The following is a 20,293-nucleotide window of genomic DNA, read 5'->3' as shown; positions in this document are numbered from 1 at the left end:
TAAAAACACATACAACAAACATTTATTTGTCTTAAGTGGACAATGTTTGACGGTCAAATTCCAAACCTCAGAAGAAGTAATGACTGGATTTAAGAGGTGTTGCCTGTTAATTATGTTCTACACTGTTATTCTACAGGTCTTTAAGGCTGAGGTGGTATAAGACTAATGTAATTTTATAGGGGAGCCTCCTCAAACCCTGAAAAAACATGCCACAGTTATCCATGGGAAACCAGAGCCGGTTGACCTCGTCGGCCGGACCTGCTGAGAGGTGCTTAAATGAAGTGTTTTCTTTCTTTTTTCAAGGGGGGGTTGGATTTACCATGTTGTTTTGACCAGTTCAACTGCAAATCAGGGACATCGCCATCCATCGTACGGCAAACTGTCACAAAATGGCGTAAATCGTCAAAAGTTCTAAACAGAACAAACTTGAGATTTTCGTGCAGAAATCCCGTGACACAGCCGTGATAAACTGAGCGGGGAGGCTGGGTGTGGGGGTGGGGGGGGGGGGCGCTATCTGTTCTCACAACTCCACTGGATGAAAAGATCAAACACCCACCAGGTCCTCGGCGGTGACGGGCTGTCCGGAGCGGCTGGTCCCCACCACCATGCGTGCAAGTCTTCGTTTCATGTCCTCCGGGCTGTCTGCCAGAGCCAGGATGGCCATGATCTCGCTGGCCACCGCAATGTCGAAGCCTGTCTGGAGCGCGTGACAAAAATGTGCACAATGTAAACTGCACCAAAATAAATAAATAAATAAATTTTAAAAAAAAAAAAAAAAAATGGCAACAGACGCCTGGAAGAGTCAAAGTGAAATAATACACATTCGTAGTATATGTTTGCAGATAAGATGTAAATAAATCATGTGCTACATTGGACTGACTTGGATAAATGCATATTGTAGCGTCATAACTGTGGGAATAAAAAAAGCAGCCCTTGACACAAGAGACCCTCCCTCCCAGACCCCTTTGAATACAACAACTTTGAACTGACCAACTCACTTTGTGCCACTTTACTTGACTGACTGATAAAGAGAAATACAAGACAAAAGAATGTGCGCAAGTCGGGACGACCCACTGGGAAAAGGAGAGAAAAGACCCGAGCTCGCAATGCTCTCTAACACTACTTGAACCACATCAATCCACCGACAGACATAACGGTTCTATTCACTCCAGCCCCCCCTGTAGGAATACCCTCAGGGGCTATAGTGTATCTGGTGACGGATGAACCAACTGATGGTGATAAACGTAAGCATATGCTGGACCAGTTCGGAGGCTTTGCCAGGTGGATGTATCATTTTTCTCCTTCTTCAAATATTTGCCTTCGCTAAGGCTCGCTGGCTTCCCATTGGAGGTGAAATGTTTATGTGCAATGATTTCATTAGCTGTCCTTACTGCAGAAATATGGCTGGAATACAGCTTAGCTTTTGCACAGTTAGAGAGGGTGGGTACTTGAGAAGTCGTTAGTTCACATTTTGGTGATCGTGAGGGGAAAAGACAAACCTCTCTGATTTGTCCTTTTTCAGTGCTGGCCTGGCCCACGGTGATCTTCCTCAAAAAGCGGTCATTTGTGTCGACCACTGGAAAACAAAGAAAAGGGCGAAAATATTGACACTTTCTCCCCCACTGAAATGAATGCAAATAATGGCCATTCATCCATTCCAGCCTTTTCTTCTTCTTTGTTTACTACCAATGCACGTGACTCGGTCAGTTGCTGCAACATGAATCTTTTTCTCCTAATATTCATTGCTTAAAGCAGGGGTCGGGAAACTATGGCTCGTGAGCCATAGCTGGCTCTTTTGATGGTTCCATATGCCTCGCAGAGCCCTCATAACAACATACTGCACGTGTGATTCTGTTATGCATGCAACGCAAATGACGCAGAGACAGTTTGTCCTAGTGGGCTTGCCGTAGTCGTCGATACGCGCAGGTGCAAAAGCGTCGATCGGTTGGAGCAACTAATTATGGAAACGCTTTTTATTTGACAAAGGTTGCTCAAAGAAAAACACGTTAAGAGTATTGAAAGTTTTAACGAGAATTGACAGCCTTTGTCGAGAGAGACGGTTCAGCTGTGTGTCTAAAGTCACAGATTGGGCGTATGCCAAAGCATTCGTACTCCGAAGTTGCCAATATACATTTCAACAACTTCGCATACAGAGAAGATAATCAAACGAGTAAAAGACACGCCTTTTGTCGGCAAGAACTATTTGACATCGTACCATCATGAGCCACTTATTGTACTCTAAAAGTGTTGGTCTTACATAAATGCGCAAATACACCTGTATTTAGTTTTTAAAATATTGCACGGCTCTTTTGAAATTACATGTTAAAATATTTGGCATTCATGGCTCGGTCGAAAAGGTTCCCGACCCCTGGCTTGAAGGGTTAGAAAACTGTTACCTTCAATGCTAACCGTTAGCATGTCAATGGCGTTTTTAATTATATGCTAGCATTAAGCGAGAGGACCAGTACTGAGGCAATGTTGTTTGGTTTTAAATGAAAAATGTGTATCCATCCATCCATTTTCTTCGGCGCTTATCCTCACCAAGGTCACGGGGAGTGCTGGAGCCTATCCCAGCTGTCAACGGGCAGGAGGCGGGTACACCCTGAACTGGTTGCCAGCCAATCGCAGGGGACATTGAGACAAACAGACACACTGACAATCACACCTAGGGGCAATTTAGAGTGTCCAATAAATGTTGCATGTTTTTGGAGTGTGGGAGAAAAGCGGAGTGCCCGCAGGAAACCCTCGCAGGCACGGGGAGAACATGCAAACGCCACACAAGCGGGTCCGGGATTTAAACTAGGGACCTCAGAACTGTGAGGCCAACGCTTTACCATCTGAGCCAAAACGTGTAATTTAATTTATGAAGTCAATTTAAACGGGATTAAACATTCACCATTTGCCAAATTGCTTCTTATTCTGGTGTTCAGTTTGCTGCCACGACACAGCGCTCGTATCCCAGCTTTGCGCTCGCAAGTTAGTTAAAAATCAGCCAACTGACCTTGTCAGTCAGGCCGCGAGTACCCTGAGGCAAAACTGTATTATGCTGCGCAAAAATAAACACACATTTCGAGACGCTAACACAGACACACCCGATGATGATGATGTATTTAAAATGCTGTTCTCATTCACCACTGCTGTTGTTTACCATAGTGAATTAAAAAGAAAAAAAAAACAGGACGTGCAATCACACCCACAGAACAACAGACGGCACGGAATCTGCGGGCTTTGTGTGTGTTTTTGAAAAGAATGCCCTCTGGAACCGCTGCATATTTCTCTCACTGACAGCCTGAAACCCACACAGCTCCCAGTAAAGTATACAGTACACCGCTATAACCATTAGCTTGTCGCAAGCGAAGGATGAGCTACTTCATTATGACGAATGGTCTTGCCGCTTTCGAGCAATATATACAAAATCTTAGAAGAAAAAATGTGGTAGGAGTTATGCAACAAAAAAAGAACCACTGTTTATTTTAGGTATGGGAAATGTTTGTCTTTTTGTTATTTTTTGTTTTCACCTCTCTGCCAGGTGACCTTGGAGGGGTCGATGTCGAGTCGGACAAAAGAACTGACTTCCTGGGGCGTGAGAGAGGCTGGGTCGCTTTTGTTGATGCCGAGACGCTGGAAGAACCAGAAGAAGACATGCGACGTTTGAACAAGCTGTGCCATTACCGTAGAATTTATGCTTTGTTAAAAAATATTCTTCTTTTATTCTTCATTAGAACGTGTGCGAGTGTGTGTGGGGGCATTAATGTTTCACAAGGACTGCCAACTCTTTTATCTGTTTATCTATTAAAACTCATTCATATTTATAGTCCTTGCTGAGTAACTTTCAAAGAATTAAAATGTCCCTCATAAAATTCAAGACAGTCGTCGACAACACTCCGTAAAATTACAGCAGCGGATATAAAAATATTTAATGCTGTTGTCGGGACGACCAGAACATTACAGACAGGATAACTGAGGACCCCTAGTGGAAAAACAGATGACGACACTTACGCGCAGTCTTGCAACCTGGATGGGTGCAAATTTTCTAACGCCATTGACTGAAGGGACCAGTCGATTGTACAGAGCCTGTGATTGGACGAAGCAAACAAAAGTGATTACGATTAGTGAGCTGAAAATTTCAGGATGAACCTAAAATCCACGATGACCTTCACTGGTGAACTTAATTTGACCTTCGTTTCAATAGTTTTTGCACAAACAGAGAGCTAAATCAGGGGTGTCAAACTCATTTTTCTCGTGGACCACATTCTGGTTCCGGTTTCCCCTCAGAGGGCCGTTGCGACTGTGAAACAAAAATACTGAATCGTCTCATCATATTTACATCATCAAGCTATGAACTAGTTTTGGAATCCGAAATCAAGGGTAATGTTTTTTTTCCCCCCAACTATTCATGGATGGTAACACAAAAATGCTTGGAATATCTCAACTTTACCATTTATGATATGTGACAATTTGAAATTTTGGTCCCGATATTTTACAAGAATCATGAAAATTGACACTGTAGATTTGGCTTCGCAGGCCACATAAAATCAGGTGGCGGGGTGGATCTGGCCCCCCGGGCCTTGAGTTTGACACCAGTGAGCTAAATGGAAAAACCCACAGCAGGAGTTTGATCCATGAATTGACCAATAAATTACATCCGTCCATCCATTTTCTTTGCCGCTTATCCTCACGAGGGTTGCGGGGAGTGCTGGAGCCTATCCCAGCTGTCAGTGTACACCTTGAACTGGTTGCCAGCCAATCGCAGGGCACATGGAGACAAACAGCCGCACTCACAATCACACCTAGGGGCAATTGAGAGTGTCCAATTAATGTTGCATGTTATTGGGATGTGGGAGGAAACCGGAATGCCCGGAGAAAACCCACGCAGACACGGAGGGAACATGCAAACTCCACACAGGCGGGGATCAAACCCGGGTCCCCAGAACTGCGAGGCCAACGCTTCACCAGCCGCCTCGATACATTGCATTATTGGCTTATTCATGAATTAAACACTGCTTGCAAATTTTTACATTGAGCTCTTCTTTAGAGTAGGGAATTGTGCAAAAAGTACAGAAAATGTTTTACAGTTGGTGATGTTCATTTCAGTGTTTGGAGGAGGTCATACTTGGTTCATCCGGAAATTTCACCTGATATATCATGCTTGGTGTGAGATTATTATTGTTTTTTTGGAGAAATGATCTTTAACACCTTGTCCGACTGGGTCGTCTCGTGCAGCATCCTGGCGTCGATGGCCGCCGCCACCAGGTTGTTGGCAGCAGTGATGGCGTGAATGTCCCCCGTCAGATGCAGGTTGAACTAGAGTGCGGATAAGTTTGAGAGAAGGCGAGACGAACGGCTTCCTTTGTGCGCCACCTCTCCCTGTCAACCTTTTAGGCAATGCGAACTATTTTCTTCTTTTTGAAAGCGAACACTAATCCCGCCGAGGGAGGCCGCGAGTATCTTACCTCCTCCATTGGGATGACTTGGGCATAACCCCCTCCTGCAGCTCCCCCTAGACACAAAGAAGGAGTAGCACAGTCAGAGGCAGACAACGGGACAAGGGACGCACAAAAGAGGAGTGCTGAGCGCTGGACTCCGAATGAACTGCCCCCTCCGTGACGCAAAAGCCATTAGGCTATGAAACACTAGCTCCACGCTGACAGGAGACACAAAAACGCGATACGCTCCCGACTGGCAAATGTCCGCTGAAGGATTTGTCCGAAGCGCACAGCGGGGGAGTCACGTGCGTGCGGCGTTTTATTCCCGAGTAAACCATTCCAAAGCAATTTCCTTTTTCTGATTTTATACCGGACGGGGCCCATTATGGACAGCAGCGTAACTGCTTTTAAAAATGCAATTTGAAATGAAATCATATAAAAATGTCATAACAGTGTGCGCACACAATAAAATGGACCGCACAAGATCAGAGCTTGACCAAACGTCTCTTCCCAAACAAATTCATCACTGCTGTCAGCTTGAACTTTTATCCGATCAGTTAGTAGTGTAGAAATTTACCTTTTTTTTCCCAAATTGCTTTTTTTCCCCAATTTTGTGCCTCTTATGTGCCTCAAAAGTGTATCATCAATAGTTTGTCTTTTTTTCCGGAAACAAAGGTATGCAGTGGCCAACAATAAGAGTTTGAGGAGTGTAACTTATTACGCGATTATTACTGTACGACTACTTTTTTTTTTTAACATATTGCTTTTGTTTACTCTGCATTTGACTAGTGTGCTATCCCATTTCATTTCTTCATGCTTACCCAATAAGTTGTGCTGGAATTCTAGTAATCACCTATCAATTTACATCACAGGTGTCAAACTCAAGGCCCAGGGGCCAGATCTGGGCCGCCACATGATTTTATGGTGTTAATTTCCATGATTCTGGTAAAAATGTGGACCAAAATTTCAAATTGTAATATATCATAAATTATAAAGTTGCGATATTACAAGGATTTTTGTGTTACCAGATGTGAATTGTTGAAAAACACATTGTCCTTGATTTCTGATTCAAAACTAGTTAAAAAATTCCATCCATCCATCCATTTTATTTTGCCGCTTGTCCTCACGAGGGTTGCGGGGAGTGCTGGAGCCTATCTCAGCTGTCAAAGGGCAGGAGGCGGGGTGCACCCCGAACTGGTCGCCAGCCAATCGCAGGGCACATAGAGACAAACAGTCGCACTCACAATCCCACCTTGGGGCAATTTAGAGTGTCCAATTAATGTTGCATGTTTTTGAGATGTGGGAGGAAAGCGGAGTGCCCGGAGAAAACCCACGCAGGCGGGGTCGTGATCGAACCCGCGTTCTCAGAACTGTTAGACCAACGCTTTACCAGCTGATCCACTGTGCCGCCTAGTTCATAAATTGATGATGTAAATATGATGAGATGACTAAATGTTTTTGTTTCACAGTCATAACGGCCCTGTGAGGGAAACCGGAACAACAATGTGGCCCGCGAGAAAAATCAGTTTGACACCCGTGATTTACGTGATTCCCTCCGCAATAGGTGGTTCTAATTTTTATGGCTGCCTTTCAACAGAAATCAAAGAAAATGTGTGGCCTTGAGTTTGACGCTAGCAGTTGAGATGAACAACCAGGCCTGTACCGCTGACCTTTGACCCCAAAGGTGGGTCCCTGAGAGGGTTGTCGTAGACAAGCGAAAGAGTTGAGCTTCAGGTGCGCAGACAGGGCCTGGACCAAGCCGATGGTCACCGTGCTCTTCCCTTCGCCGAGTGGGGTCGGAGTTATACTAACAGAAACGTACAGTTTGGCGTCACATTTCACAAAAATTAACGGTAATATCGCCGAAACAATGACGGGATAAACTCACCCTGCCACCAGCACGTATTTGCCGTCGGGCTGCGCTTGGAGGCGATCTAACAGCGAGAGGCGGACCTTTGCTTTGCTCCTGCCGTAAGTTTCGAGCTCTTCTGGCAACAGGCCAATCTCCTCTGCCAGCTGCTCCACTGCCTTGGGTGTCTGACTTCTGGAAATCTCAATGTCACTGGCAAACAAAAAAAAAAAAAAAGAAGAAGCAGAGCAGTCAAACTTTTGCGTTTCTAAGGTGATACGGAAATCCTTCATGAATGAGAGCCTCGCGGGACCTTGGGACGGGTGTCAGGGGGTGGAGTTTGAGGGCACGCAATCTCCAGGGCCGATACTGCTGCTCCTGGAGCCTCCGACAGCTGCTGTGCACCACATTCTTGAACACAGAACCAGAAAAAACCCACAAAAGCCAAGTAAGAATACAACCAAATCGCCCCATCCGAAAAAACTACATACCTGTATTCTGTACGCTGCCGTGAGATAAGCCAACCCGGACTTTGACGAAATCCCACCGTCATCTGAACATAATAAATATTGAATGACGTGAAATCTCAAAACTTATCGCAATTGTTAGTGCTGCTTTGTTTCTGTTTCACATGATAGTTTGCTAGCTAAAAAAAAAATAAAAAATACAGTGGCTGCAAAAACACAATCACTCATACAATATTAGCCAATCAGATAGCCCCTTGCTTGACACGCCCCTCTCGCCATATTGTCCCACAAGCAACGCTGGTTGCCAGTTGCGTGCGCTTGGAAAAGTTCATGTTACGAAGAAAGTGGTCCTCGGATGCGCTTGGGGAACTTGCAATTCTGATCAACAACATCCTGCTAGGTTAGAAGGGGCCCGGTTGATTCCGTTTCCAAAGCCTAAAACGCAGTTGACAAAGTGTCTACGATGGATTAAGGCTGGCGGAAGAGCGCGCATACAACTAAATGTGAACAAGATCAACAAACACAAGGCTGTATGTTCGAAAGTAAGGGAGGGAGAAGTAACTTCTCTGAGTTTGATTGAATTATTTACTATTATACTATTAAATATACTATTTTATCCTGTTGGATTTCAATATGAAGTTTGTGAGGCGTCAAACTTTTTTTTGCATCGATCGCCGACGTTTCGCTGTAACTCTGACATTGCGGCCCGCTCCATCCGAAATCTTAATTCCGTGTACATATCCTTTGCGTGAAATAGTTGAGACCTCTCTGTAGAACTCTCTCGGACAAGTCTGACGCATTTGGCAAAAAAAAACATACCCCAATATTATCTGGAACACGCGATAGAGAATCGACATTCAAACGTGTTTTGTTTAATCACCATTTTGGAAGCTCGTGGGACATGGCTAAGGGGGCGGAGCTTAAGATGGCCATCGGAAAGGTCCCTTACTTTGCTGACCGCAAACGGAGACGGTACACTTTTGTTTATGTCTCATATGACGAGCAGGTGAAAGAAGTAGGTGTGTACAAGTCCTCAGGAGGACAATTCGTCTCAATGAGAAGAACTTTCTGTGGGCGACTCACCATTGATCACTCAGTGACAAAACCACCCAAACCGGTTTTGTGTTTTTCGTTGCCGGCGATGTTTGTGCACAATTATTTTTACATCCCTGCACACGTGACATTATATCAAGCAAACAGGCATTTGAATTTGGTTTATTTGACTTTGTGGTCATTGTATTTGTCTTTCTGGCTGCTTTTGTGTGTTTCCCCAATTTTATGTAAAAACAGTAAACATTGTCACAACTCGCAAACGACAACAGTTTAAATCGGTGACGAAGCTATTTGATGTCCACAGAATTGCTTTAGTTTCTCCACTTGGGTGACAATGGTCGCTCTAAGTATGTCACTTGCTGTATCTGTCCAGTCTCTGCTAAAAAAAATTGGGTTTTGGTTGCTGTCATTGCAGAAAAATCCCGTTACACAAGGACAGGATGTTGGAAATGGTGCAAGGCCCAAAAAGCCCACCGGTGGGATTTTAATATATCGTATCACGTGACCCAGACCAGCGGGTTGATGTGTACAGAAGCAGAACCCGGTGATCGGGGGACCCTATTTTACAGCACCTCCTTCTTGGTTGAGCCCCCGCCGGATGACCGCGGCGCCTGGCCTGATCCAGGTGGGCGGAATGTTAAGATCGTCGGCACCCAGTAGGACCACAGCATCGGCCTCCATCACCTGAGAAAACGATTAACACGATGAGTCGTGAAATGACAACGCTCACAAAAAAAAAGCCACATAAGATCTCGAGTGACCTGTCGCTGGAGGTTCTTGAAATTGGAATGACTTCTGAGAGCTGCCATTCCACTTCTCTCCAGCAGGGACTGCAGGGCTACCGCGAGAGGTCCTTCAGCGCCGATCAATAACACCGTTCTTCCTTCTAAGGGAGAGTCTGGAAGAAAATGTATTTTATTTTTGTCTTTGAATGAGTAGCCTGTCCATATTCGGAATCATTCACTCTCTCTCCCCTCCCGGATCATTAGACAATACAGAGATTTCTATATTGTAAACTCGTGGTGCCTTGAGGTACAAGTGACGTCACCAACAAGTTCTTTGGATACGAGTGCCACACGGCGGCGGTGAACTCAAACCAATTTGATCACTACAGGCATCAGAAAAAAAAAAGGTTTCTTTAATGAGACTCTCAACTCAAGTTTATGGTTAAAACCAAATAGAATTATGTATTCAAAACAGCCATATAATTTAACCTTAATGTAAATATGCTAACACACAATGGGAAACGTCTAAGACAGGCCAAAGAATAGCATGAATGTAGCAGAGATATTTGAAAACAAACGGTGGAGCAACACGTGGACAGACAATCTAACAATACTCACAGGTATATTTTCTTTATTCTCTGTTAAAAACAACTACCGTTAATATTACTCAAGCTTACCGAGTCATTCTCACAATCTGCATATTGATTTTATAGAAGTGATATAAAAGATGTGACGAGGTAAAATGCGCGGGAATAACTCACCATGTTTTTGCAATAAATCCATTACAGCGCTCGCAACAGGTGGAACAAAACCTTTGTCCCGGTCCCCTTGCACCAAACGACCCATGTTCAAATATGTTATCCTATCATAAAAGATGGGAGGGAAGCGTATATATTGAATTAGTTAATTATTCAAGAAGTAATGAAAAAAAAAAAAAAGGATTTGGGATTGAGGAATTTAATGGTAATTGCACTGGGATCATAGTTTTGTGCTTTATCTAGGGTTTAAACTATTAATATCTGAAATTCTAAACATTTCTTTTACTCGATTACATGAATTTTAATGACATACAAATGAAATCGGTCAACCTATCATGTGAGTCAATGTGCGGATCTCTGAAGGTTTTTACCCGTCTACGTCCTTCTCGGGTTTGAGAGCGTCGAGCACTCGGCTGGTGAGGGAGCCGGGGGGGAGGTGAAGGTGGACGCCGTGCACCCCGGGGTCCTCGTTCAGATTCGACACCTTCTCGACGATCTGCCCGCGCGGACAAAGCAAACACGGCTGACGGCATTTACGGATGGAACGCACCAAGACTAACTTCAGATCGCAAGAAAATAAGAACTCGAGTATAACAGCAGGAGGTCTTGTAAATGGTCTACGGTTGGCTTTTGCTACACCCTGCATTTTTTTTCCCGCATCTTAATGTATACTTTACTGACGGAGGTGTGGGGAATTGTGAAAAATGAATCCATTGTTATGTGTTGTCACAGCGTAAATTGTGAAACTTCAGTATTCATGCATTGATTTGCTCCCCAACATCCACAAAGAAACCTCGCTTTTGCTTCAAAAGTTTAGTTTGAAACACAATCACGCATGACGCATGTCACATGCATTCATTTTGTTTTATTTTTTTTTTTTTAAACTGCACAACGAGCAATGGACCACCATGGCCTTTTGCTTGTTCTTTGACTTTTTGGACGAATCTTAATACATTAAAGCCTCGGTTCTCGAACGTCCCCGTTTTCGAACAAATCAATTTTCGAACAAAAATTTCGAGATTTTTTTTTCCTTCTGTTTTCAAACGAAAATCAGTACTCAAACGCCCCCGACAAAACCCGGAAATAAGATATTGCGCGCAACCAGACCAGATGACCAGCGACGCGCTTTGTTTTGAAATCCCACGCCGCCGAAAATATATATAACGCTGTATAACGCAGCCTCCGTACACAGACGTGTCCCGGTAGTGACTGTTGTTTTTCTTCCTATGTAGGACGACCGTTTAACCCCCAATCATGGCTCAAAAGAAGGCAAGTTGCTTGGTTAAAGTTATTCTGCACTTTTGTTAATAAAAAAAGTTTACAAGGCTGGGGGCAGAGTCACTACAGATACGGCAATGCACTCCTAGTCTAGCGTACTCTACTACTAAAGCATACATTTAAAGCAAAGAATAAATACATTTCTTGAATTATTTTATTATATAAAGTATTTAAACTATACATCTATTTCTACTCTGCAGTTTATTATAAGGGAAAGCTAAAAAAAATGCTTTAAAAAGCCCATTTTTTTCGGCTTGGAACGCATTATTTCTTTTTCCATTCATTGTAATGGGAAACATTGACTTGGTTTTCGAACAAATCACTTCTCAAACCGTTTTCTGGAACGGATTGCAGTCGAGAACTGAGGCGTCACTGCATACGAGTACAGTATTAGTCCTCCATTTGAACAACTGCTAGAGCTCAACACTAACCCAGTTAAAGACCGATAAATGGCCCGAACGAGCTCCAAGATCCAACGTGGAGTCAATTACGGCTCATGTGAGACATCAGTCACAGTCGGCCAACCGCCCTAATTGGATTTTGCCGCGCAGATGTGCTTGATCACATGCCGCGCAAACAAACAGCCTTCGGAATGCTAAAAAAAATCATGCACGGACTCGCTGAACATTTAAGAGCCTTTTTTTTTTTTCTTTTGCACTTACTTCGTCCTCACCGTGATCCTCGGCCAGGCGGATCTGAGTGACGGTTAAGCCCACCTGTGGGAGAACGTGGTTAGAAAAAAACAAAATAAAAACATTTGTACAGAACGGCGAGTAAAAGTGAGTTACCTTTCCAGCTATTTTCTTATTTATCTCCAACAGGCTGTCGTCTTCACCCACCTTTGAAACACAGAAACAAGTTGTGACAGGAGCAAAAAAAAAAAAAAAAAAAAAAAAACAAGTAAATGGATGATAGCCCAATGCATTTATTTCTACTCTCTGTGGTTTTTATTCAGAATACTACTGCATTTGAAGTTTTATCTGATCTGTAGTGAAATATTCAACCCATACACAACCTGTACAATTGCAAGCAGCGGCTGGACCGTTGGATTTGCTCTCTGCAGGGCCACCATTGCCTCTTTGGTGCTGCGAACCGCATCCCTGTGACAGCAAAAACGGCACAGAAAGCCGTCAAATGACATTTTCTCAACTTAAAACTGCGCCTTGAACAGAGATTTACAGGCTACAGTACGAGTAAAATAATATAACACAACCCAGTAACGAACTAACTCGTACGGTTTAGCCGGACTTCGTACGGATTTTGCCGTGAATCTTACGTCTACGGCCGTATATCACAAATCATACAGATTCTGACAGCATTATTGGGATGCAAAGTCAATATGGATGGATGCTTTGCCAAAGGGTCAGCATTTAGAGTTGGTGAAGAAAGTTACACATGAATTACAATTCTGAACAGTCATGCCACTAAATAGACTTTGATAATTCAACATTAACTTCGGATATTATCAATATGGAGATCTCCAATAAAAATCTTTCCCTCCGTTATTTTGACATATAATTTGCTTCGGTATGTTCTAAGGATTTTTTTGCTCTCTATCAGGATTTTTTAGGTAGTTTATACAGGTTGGCGTGCCGAAAAGTTGACAGGTATGAGCGGCACGTCCCTGCTAGAATTTTTTTTTTAATAGAAATTATATAGAATTTGTACACAACAACTTTTTTATTCTATAGGACTTGGGTCCTAAAGTTCTTTAGAAATGTTCCATGGGAATTTTTTGAAACAGGGCTTGATGATATGATCAGTTTTTTTTTTTAAATATTAAAACAACATTCAAAATGACCGAAGAGTAACCGGAAGAAATGTGTACGGCATATTTACATGACGATACGTGTTGAATGCATGAATGAATGAAATTGGATGGAGCCCACTTTGGGTGTTAATGCGCTATCCTGCTGGTGGAAGGCAACCAAGAGGCGAGGTTACATCAGCTAGCGGTGGGCAAGGAGTGGGGGGCTCTAATCAGACCCCGAGAACGTGCGAGTTTGGCACGTAGCCAAAACGCCACACGTGGCGACCAGCCAACAGATAAAAATACATATTTTTAACACATTGTACACACCCACACACAAATACAACGATATATTTCGCAGTTTACCTCAGAGCGCGGTCGAAGTCAACGCCGTCTCGTTTCCGCGACTGCTTCCTGAAGTCGCCCGCCCGGAGTTTGGCGCCGGCTCCGGCGCCTCCGCCGGACGCGGCGCTCGCCGCCCGCACCCCAAGCCGGCCGAGAGGCTCGCCGGCCGGCTGGCATCCCCGCGACAACCCGCTCGCCCTACTTCCGTGTCGGGCATGGCGCATCCGGAGGGCGACGTTGCCGCGAGCGCTGCGAACTACGGACAAAATCATCTTCGCGTCTTTGGTAAAAGTCGAATAGTTGGTTTACAACTTTTGTCGTATAAAGAGAAGCGGCGAGGTCGCCAAACTAGCAACAAAGAAGAGCAAATATGAGCGAAAAAGGTAACACGGTCCTGATGGAGCCATGGTGCCTTCAAAAAACGTAGGGAATGTGGCGTTCATCACGGTTGGCAAGAGCAGACAAAACAAAAAATTACAGATGGACTCCCCACAAAGGAATGTATGGCTTTATTAAAGCAAAAAAAAATGCATTTTTATATTGGAAAGGGAACATTTCAAATCATTTTTTCAAGTCATCATGTGATATGTAAACTACTTGATTGTAAAATTCACGAGATGGCCCTGAATGCAGCAGCGCGGCAAAAGGAAAACACTAGCATGTGGTTATGAACAGGTTAAATTATTAAAATATGTCATGGGACCACACCAGAAAAGAGCTATCAATCCATTACTCTGTCTATCTGTCATTTTATATTTTAAAAAAAAATCGGAGAATTTTTTAATCAAGCTGAAACATAAAACATGGAAAACACTAGTAAACAAACATTAACACGCTGGAGAAAAGTTCATTTATTTCAAAGTTTACGTGTTTTAGTAGCGGAATATCTTAATTGTCAAACTCTTACTATAGAGATATATCAAATATATATAATATTGATAGTTTACAATACAATACAAATACAAACATTAAATTAAATTTAATAAGAATGAATACACCTTCCAACATATTTTAATGTAATTAATTTAATATTTTTATTAAGAATGTTTGTAATCAATTTAATTTTTACGTTTCATTTATTATTTAGATTTTCAATGAATGACCGGTTCAAAAATGGCCCTCATGAGGAAACAACTGTCGTAAAATAACATAGGTATCAATAGATAGAGATAAAGTGTAGACTTCGCTTTGAGCGGCTTGCCTATTGCTTGAATATGAGAACGCGTCTGCCATACTGGATGTGTCATCAGAATTAACTTTTGAGACGTCGTAAGCCATTTTCCTCGCTCGGGTGCTCAAATCATTCTTATTACTATCAGCATTGCTCAAAATCTTCTTTAAAAGTGAAAAACTGGCGACAAATGCAATAAAATCCTATGCGTAATTTGGTTCAATTTAGTGCAGAAACGCGCGTCGAGCGCTTCAACATCTGATCACGCAGCTTTTTTTTTTTTTTTGAAACTTTGCAGTCACAAACCCATCCGTCTTCATTCCTTCCTCCTTCTGTCACTCGGACAAAAGGCAACCGACGTCGGCACCAGGAGGCAGCTGCTCTCCGTACATGTAGGATGTTACTGAAACAACAGCAAACTAATTTTTAAGAATTATTATTATTATTTTTTTTTTACAAAGTAAAGGTAAGTCACTTTTACTTATTAATTGTACTGAAGGTTGAAGTTTGTGCGGTGTTCTCACCCTGACTCACTTTTCGTGACTTCGGAATTTGTGTAGAATTTAGTCAAATGAATGAAAAAAACATGTTAAGAATGTATATTTTTTTTATCAGTTGCACACGTTAACATGACGATTAAATTAGCAAAATATTCTTCCACCCAATAACGATGGAAAAATACAAATGCATCAATTTTCCTAACATAAAATGTTATTGTGTGATGCTTGAAGAATGAACCAGTAATATCACAGGTGCATCTGAATTAGAATATACAATAGTGAAGTCAGTTTACAGTTCAACCCTAGCTTGTGGATTAAAAATCATTTTTATTGTCAAATTCTGATTTTGTGAAACTGGATCAACTGCTGGCTATTGTTGTGGAAATTTTAATCACTGAACTTGCTTTTTTTTTTTTTTTTTTTTTGCCAAACAAAATATTCCACATTGTATGCGATTCAAACAGTGTGATATATGAAATGCAGTTTTGGAATGGTGCTACTGTAATAAATGAATCTTTCTACCATATTCTAATAATGTGGCATTACATTCAGTGTTTTCAACCATATTCATTCCTGATTTCCTTTCTACCAATGTTTGGATAAGAGGACTCATTGAAGAATGAATGATAATTTTAGGGCGAAAGTTTTCTGAATGTATGCAATTCGGAGGCGTCGGTCCTCGCGCCTTCAAAAACGGGCTCCCATTTTATATTATATTTGCAAACAAGGTACGGTATCTGCTGAATGTCATGCGTGTCCCCCGATAAGGAATCAAAATGAATTCTTGAAGAAAAAAAAGATGTCAGTCAGATGACAGATGAAAGAAACCCGTTTGGTGAGGAGCAACACCTTAAAAGTATTCTACTGAGAACCTGTCCGGCCGGTGCCGGGCACTGGGTGGGTTCCACCTTGAAGGAAGAAGGCACCCTGATTTCTCATGGCGACATTTTACCAAATATGACCTTTTTAATCCCTACATTTGTTTAAAAAATGAGGTCCGGTTAGAAAGAGGAAAAAAAATCCTGTTGCGTTGGATGTTATTTATCAACGAGCTTGACTTGGGTTGACTTTTATGCTCCTAAAACAACATTCCAAATGCTTTGCCAACTTTGTGGACAGATTAACAAAAAAAAAAATATATATCTCAAAATGACACTTTATTTGTATGTTTTTTCACATTAGATAGGAGAAATTTTGAATGCCAGAAGCTCGTTGCCGACAATGTCAAATAATTCTTTAATAAGGCCACGGAATGCTCCCCGGGTCACGTTTCTCTAGGTCACAGGTGTCAAACTCGAGGCCCGGGGGCCAGATCTGGCCCACCACATGACTTCATGCGGCCCCCGAAGGCAAATCAAGTGCCTCAACTTCCATGATTCTTATTTTCACATCATAAATGATAACATTGAGATATTGCTAGCATTTTTTGTGTTACCAAACATCTACAATAGTTGGAAAACCCATTACCCTTGATATCTGAATCCAAAACTAGTTCATAAAACAAATCATCAATTTGATGTGACGATGAAAGATTTTTGTGGTTGTGTTTGAGGTCTAGGTCTAGGTCCTCTACAACGACAATGTGGCCCGGGACAAAAACAGAGTTTGACACAGCCTGGTCTAGGTCGTGTCCCTTTTTGAACTTGTAATTTCTTACATTTTCAGCTCAACCATGAGGGACCGACTGAGCTACATGCAGGAATTGTCCAGCGGCCACGTGGAGCCGATGGAGTACGCCGAGTCGGCCTTGTCGGACTCCCTCAGTAACGTGGACCTGGAGGACGAGCTCCCCCACGAGGCGGTGGTGTTCGACAACAGCCCCGCCATGACCAAGATCTTTGAACAGGCTCAGGACATTCACAAAGATGTCCAGCTCATTCGTCTGGAGGTGAAAAGGCTCCGGGAACAGAACTCTCGGATGCTGCAGGGCGTCACCACCATGAGCACCATCAAAAGGGACTCAAACGCCATCGGCGCCGATATTAAGACACGGGCTGAACGTGTGCTGTCGCACCTACGGGACATGGATAACACGGCCCGGAAGCTAGAAGAAGCGCACGGCCCCAATTCGGCCATCACGCGCATCGCCCGAACGCAGTACGCCTGCCTGAGCAACGGCTTCCGTGACGCCATGTTTGACTACAACGAGGCCGAGATGAGCCACCGAGACAACTGCAAAGCTCAGATCCAGAGGCAGATGGAGATTGTGGGGCGCGAGGTGACCGGCGACGAGGTGGAGGACATGATCGAGAAGGGGCACTGGAACATCTTCACCGACAACATCATGGCGGAGGGCAAGACGGCTCGCGCGGCTCTGTCCCAGATCGAAAAGCGCCACCAGGAGCTGGTGGACCTGGAGAACCGCATCAAGGGAGTCCATGAGATCTTCCTGGATGTGGCGCTGCTGGTGGAGGAGCAGGGCCCCATGCTCGACTCCATCCAGACCAACGTTCAGAAAACGGACGAGGTCTTGCAGGACGCGCTCTTCAAACTCGGCAAGGCCAAGCGTCACGACAGGAACAATCCCTTTAAAAAGATGTTTTGTAGTTGCTTCCCGTGCTTTGACTAAAGCGAGTAAACCTCATTCATCGTGGGAGATATGTTCCAGAACCGCCTGCAGTCGGTGGAAATCAGCTATGCGGAGATAAGACAGTCCGGTGGGGTTCATGTCGGGATGTCTGCGCGAGAACTGCGGTCGACAGAACCTTTTTCCCGTGTTCTCCGCATCTCCCCAGCAAAATAATAAAAAATAATCGCAGTTCAATGTGACTAACCAGACTAATCCACGTTTTCCGTATATATATATATATATATTTTTTTTATTGCTGCATGTCAAACAAGTCACCAGTAGGTGTCGTACGTTCTCAGAAAAGCAACAGGAGACACTCTTGAGGCTGTGAAGTTGGGCAATTTGTTGAAAGGGGCGTGTTCAAAAACAACGGGCGCGGCAGTGAGGTCATCAGTTTTGAGAAAAACACGTGTGAATCAGCTGGGGCCGAACTAAGGATGAAGCCAGCACCTGTTGAACGTCCATTTCTCCTTGTAAGCCTGAGGAAAATGGCGGAATATTTTGTGGAACGGCGAGAGTAAAAGGTCATGCCGAGGTCACGCCCTTGAAACGGGTGTTTCAACAAGACAATGACCCCAAACGCACTAGTCTTGGTTCCAAACCAACAAACGTTCATGTCATGGAGTGGCCAGCCCAGTCCCCAGACCTTAATCTAATCGAGAACTTGCGGGGTGACGGTGTTTCTAAATCAAAATTAAAAAATGTATATTAATTGTGGAATGCCGTGAAGGAATCTTGGAGTGGAACAACAGCTGAAAGGTACCACAAGTTGGTTGACTCCATGCCACACAGGCAGTTCTAAAATAAAAACTGTGGTCATACAACTAAATATGAGTTTGGTGACTCAAAGGATTGGTAAATCCTAGAAACAAAAAAAGTTTGTCCAAAATAGTTTTGAGTTTCTAAAGTCAACTTCACCCTTTTCAACAAATAACTCATTTTGACATCCATCCATCCATTTTCTCAGCCACTTATCCTCACAAGGGCCGCGGGGAGTGCAGGAGCCTGTCCCAGCTATCAACGAGTAGGAGGGGGGTACACCCTGAACTGGTCGCCAGCCAATCGCAGGGCAGATGGAGACGAACAGCCACACAATACAATCATACCTACGGGCAATTCAGAGTGTCCAGTTAATATTGCATGTTTTGGGGATGTGGGAGGAAACCCACGCAGGCACGGGGAGAACATGCATTGAACCCGGGACCTCAGAACTGTGAGACCAGCTGATCCACCGTGCCGCCTCGTTTCGACATGTAGCAATACAAAAATATTGCACAAAATGTCGATGAAGCTAATCAGTCACATTGGACTGCTCTTATTTTGAACGCCCCAGTACGATTTGTCTTTGGTGGTACCGAAATCTGACTTGTGAGACGCGGTGCGGGGCATTTGGACGTCTTCCGGAAAACACAAAGAAAAAGTCCGAGAAGAAATAGCTTGCTGGGGAGCTAAATTGCGGTTTGCAAACTCTTCCCCTTGACATTTTTATTGCGCTTGAATGACACATTATACAAACACTCGACACAAACAGTCAAATAAACTTCCTCATTGGCGATCGTTCACCAAGTTCAGCCCACGTCTACGGTGATCGGTACTGAACAGGTTTAATATCAACGACGGTCGACCTCAAAACGGGGAAGAGGGGGGGGGGGGGGAAATCACTCAAGGATAATCGTTTAAAATATGACATCACGTCACGTCACGTGTGACAATCTGGCCTCTCCCGACGTTCATCACAGGTGAGGAAAACTGTAATTACGTGCGTTCTTCGTCATACGCGAACTTCTTTTGTGTCTCCAGGAAATGAAACTTGAGGATAATAAGAAAAAAAAAAAGATTGAGATTGTGTTAAGATGTTTTGATCAAAGATTTGCGACAGGTCTCTCAAACCAGGAAACGAGACGGCAAATAATTTTGCACATAACGATTGACGATGAGCACAACTTGATGAAAAACATATTTACCTGGGCTCGCCACGCACACAAAATACTACTAATAATACATCACTGCCCGATGAAAATTATGAACAGTGTATCGAGATTAGCTTTTGTTGTGTTTTGTATAAAAACACAAAATTTAAAATGCCGGATTAAAAAAAAATTGTCCTCCTCAGAACTATCGTACAGTATGCTAGATGTCTGACCCTCGTTATGTAAATGTACTGTAAAAAATGAATTGTCTGTAGGTCGTGGAAGTTCAAAGATAACTGTTTCTGACGTCCACTAGAATGTATTTTGTGCCTGAGATTTATTAAATTATTGCTGCCTGACAACCAAAACCCTGTCACCCTAAATTGCACAATACAATAAAACAATTTCAAAAAATGTACAGTTGATTCCTCGTATTCGTCTGTCACGCTCAATGGTGAGCTTCAAGGGAAATGGAATGTGCATCGTCGCTGC

The 20,293-nt window shown here is 43.4% G+C and overlaps 2 protein-coding genes across 4 annotated transcripts in view; one reads left to right on the top strand and one right to left on the bottom strand.

The window, feature by feature from the left end:
• Positions 1–14,068, bottom strand: part of mthfd1l (methylenetetrahydrofolate dehydrogenase (NADP+ dependent) 1 like) — a 37,239-nt gene extending 23,171 nt beyond the window's left edge. The window contains exons 1-18 of one of the 2 annotated variants that reach the window (XM_061812400.1): positions 13,673–14,068; positions 12,572–12,656; positions 12,345–12,395; positions 12,219–12,272; positions 10,650–10,774; positions 10,282–10,382; positions 9,557–9,693; positions 9,368–9,479; positions 7,767–7,828; positions 7,589–7,686; positions 7,315–7,488; positions 7,097–7,233; positions 5,454–5,500; positions 5,197–5,304; positions 4,000–4,074; positions 3,519–3,621; positions 1,500–1,576; positions 557–697 (exon numbers count right to left, since the gene is read on the bottom strand). In XM_061812400.1, the coding sequence (XP_061668384.1) occupies positions 557–697; positions 1,500–1,576; positions 3,519–3,621; positions 4,000–4,074; positions 5,197–5,304; positions 5,454–5,500; positions 7,097–7,233; positions 7,315–7,488; positions 7,589–7,686; positions 7,767–7,828; positions 9,368–9,479; positions 9,557–9,693; positions 10,282–10,382; positions 10,650–10,774; positions 12,219–12,272; positions 12,345–12,395; positions 12,572–12,656; positions 13,673–13,923 (1,938 nt within the window). In that variant the 5' untranslated portion in view covers positions 13,924–14,068. Of the gene's footprint in view, positions 1–556; positions 698–1,499; positions 1,577–3,518; positions 3,622–3,999; positions 4,075–5,196; positions 5,305–5,453; positions 5,501–7,096; positions 7,234–7,314; positions 7,489–7,588; positions 7,687–7,766; positions 7,829–9,367; positions 9,480–9,556; positions 9,694–10,281; positions 10,383–10,649; positions 10,775–12,218; positions 12,273–12,344; positions 12,396–12,571; positions 12,657–13,672 lie in introns of those variants that run through there. The other variant, XM_061812401.1, reaches the window with a different exon arrangement.
• On the top strand, positions 13,805–20,289 carry stx11b.1 (syntaxin 11b, tandem duplicate 1). 2 transcript variants are annotated; one of them, XM_061812403.1, is made up of 3 exons: positions 13,805–13,936; positions 16,988–18,615; positions 18,684–20,289. In XM_061812403.1, the coding sequence occupies exon 2, from the start codon at positions 16,995–16,997 to the stop codon at positions 17,889–17,891; it is 897 nt and encodes a 298-aa protein (XP_061668387.1). In that variant the 5' UTR covers positions 13,805–13,936; positions 16,988–16,994; the 3' UTR covers positions 17,892–18,615; positions 18,684–20,289. The 2 variants fall into 2 exon arrangements, with proteins under 2 accessions (XP_061668387.1, XP_061668386.1); XM_061812402.1 differs by lacking the exon at positions 13,805–13,936 and adding an exon at positions 14,840–15,288.
• Positions 20,290–20,293: the final 4 nt, after the last annotated feature.

This window comes from Syngnathoides biaculeatus, chromosome 23, assembly GCF_019802595.1.
Source record: "Syngnathoides biaculeatus isolate LvHL_M chromosome 23, ASM1980259v1, whole genome shotgun sequence".
Classification (NCBI taxonomy): Eukaryota; Metazoa; Chordata; class Actinopteri; order Syngnathiformes; family Syngnathidae; genus Syngnathoides; species Syngnathoides biaculeatus.
This window is presented reverse-complemented; position numbering and strand designations above follow the sequence as displayed.

Excerpts from the sequence above, each read along its gene's own strand:
- stx11b.1 (XM_061812403.1), top strand. The coding sequence starts at position 16,995 with ATGAGGGACCGACTGAGCTACATGCAGGAATTGTCCAGCGGCCACGTG.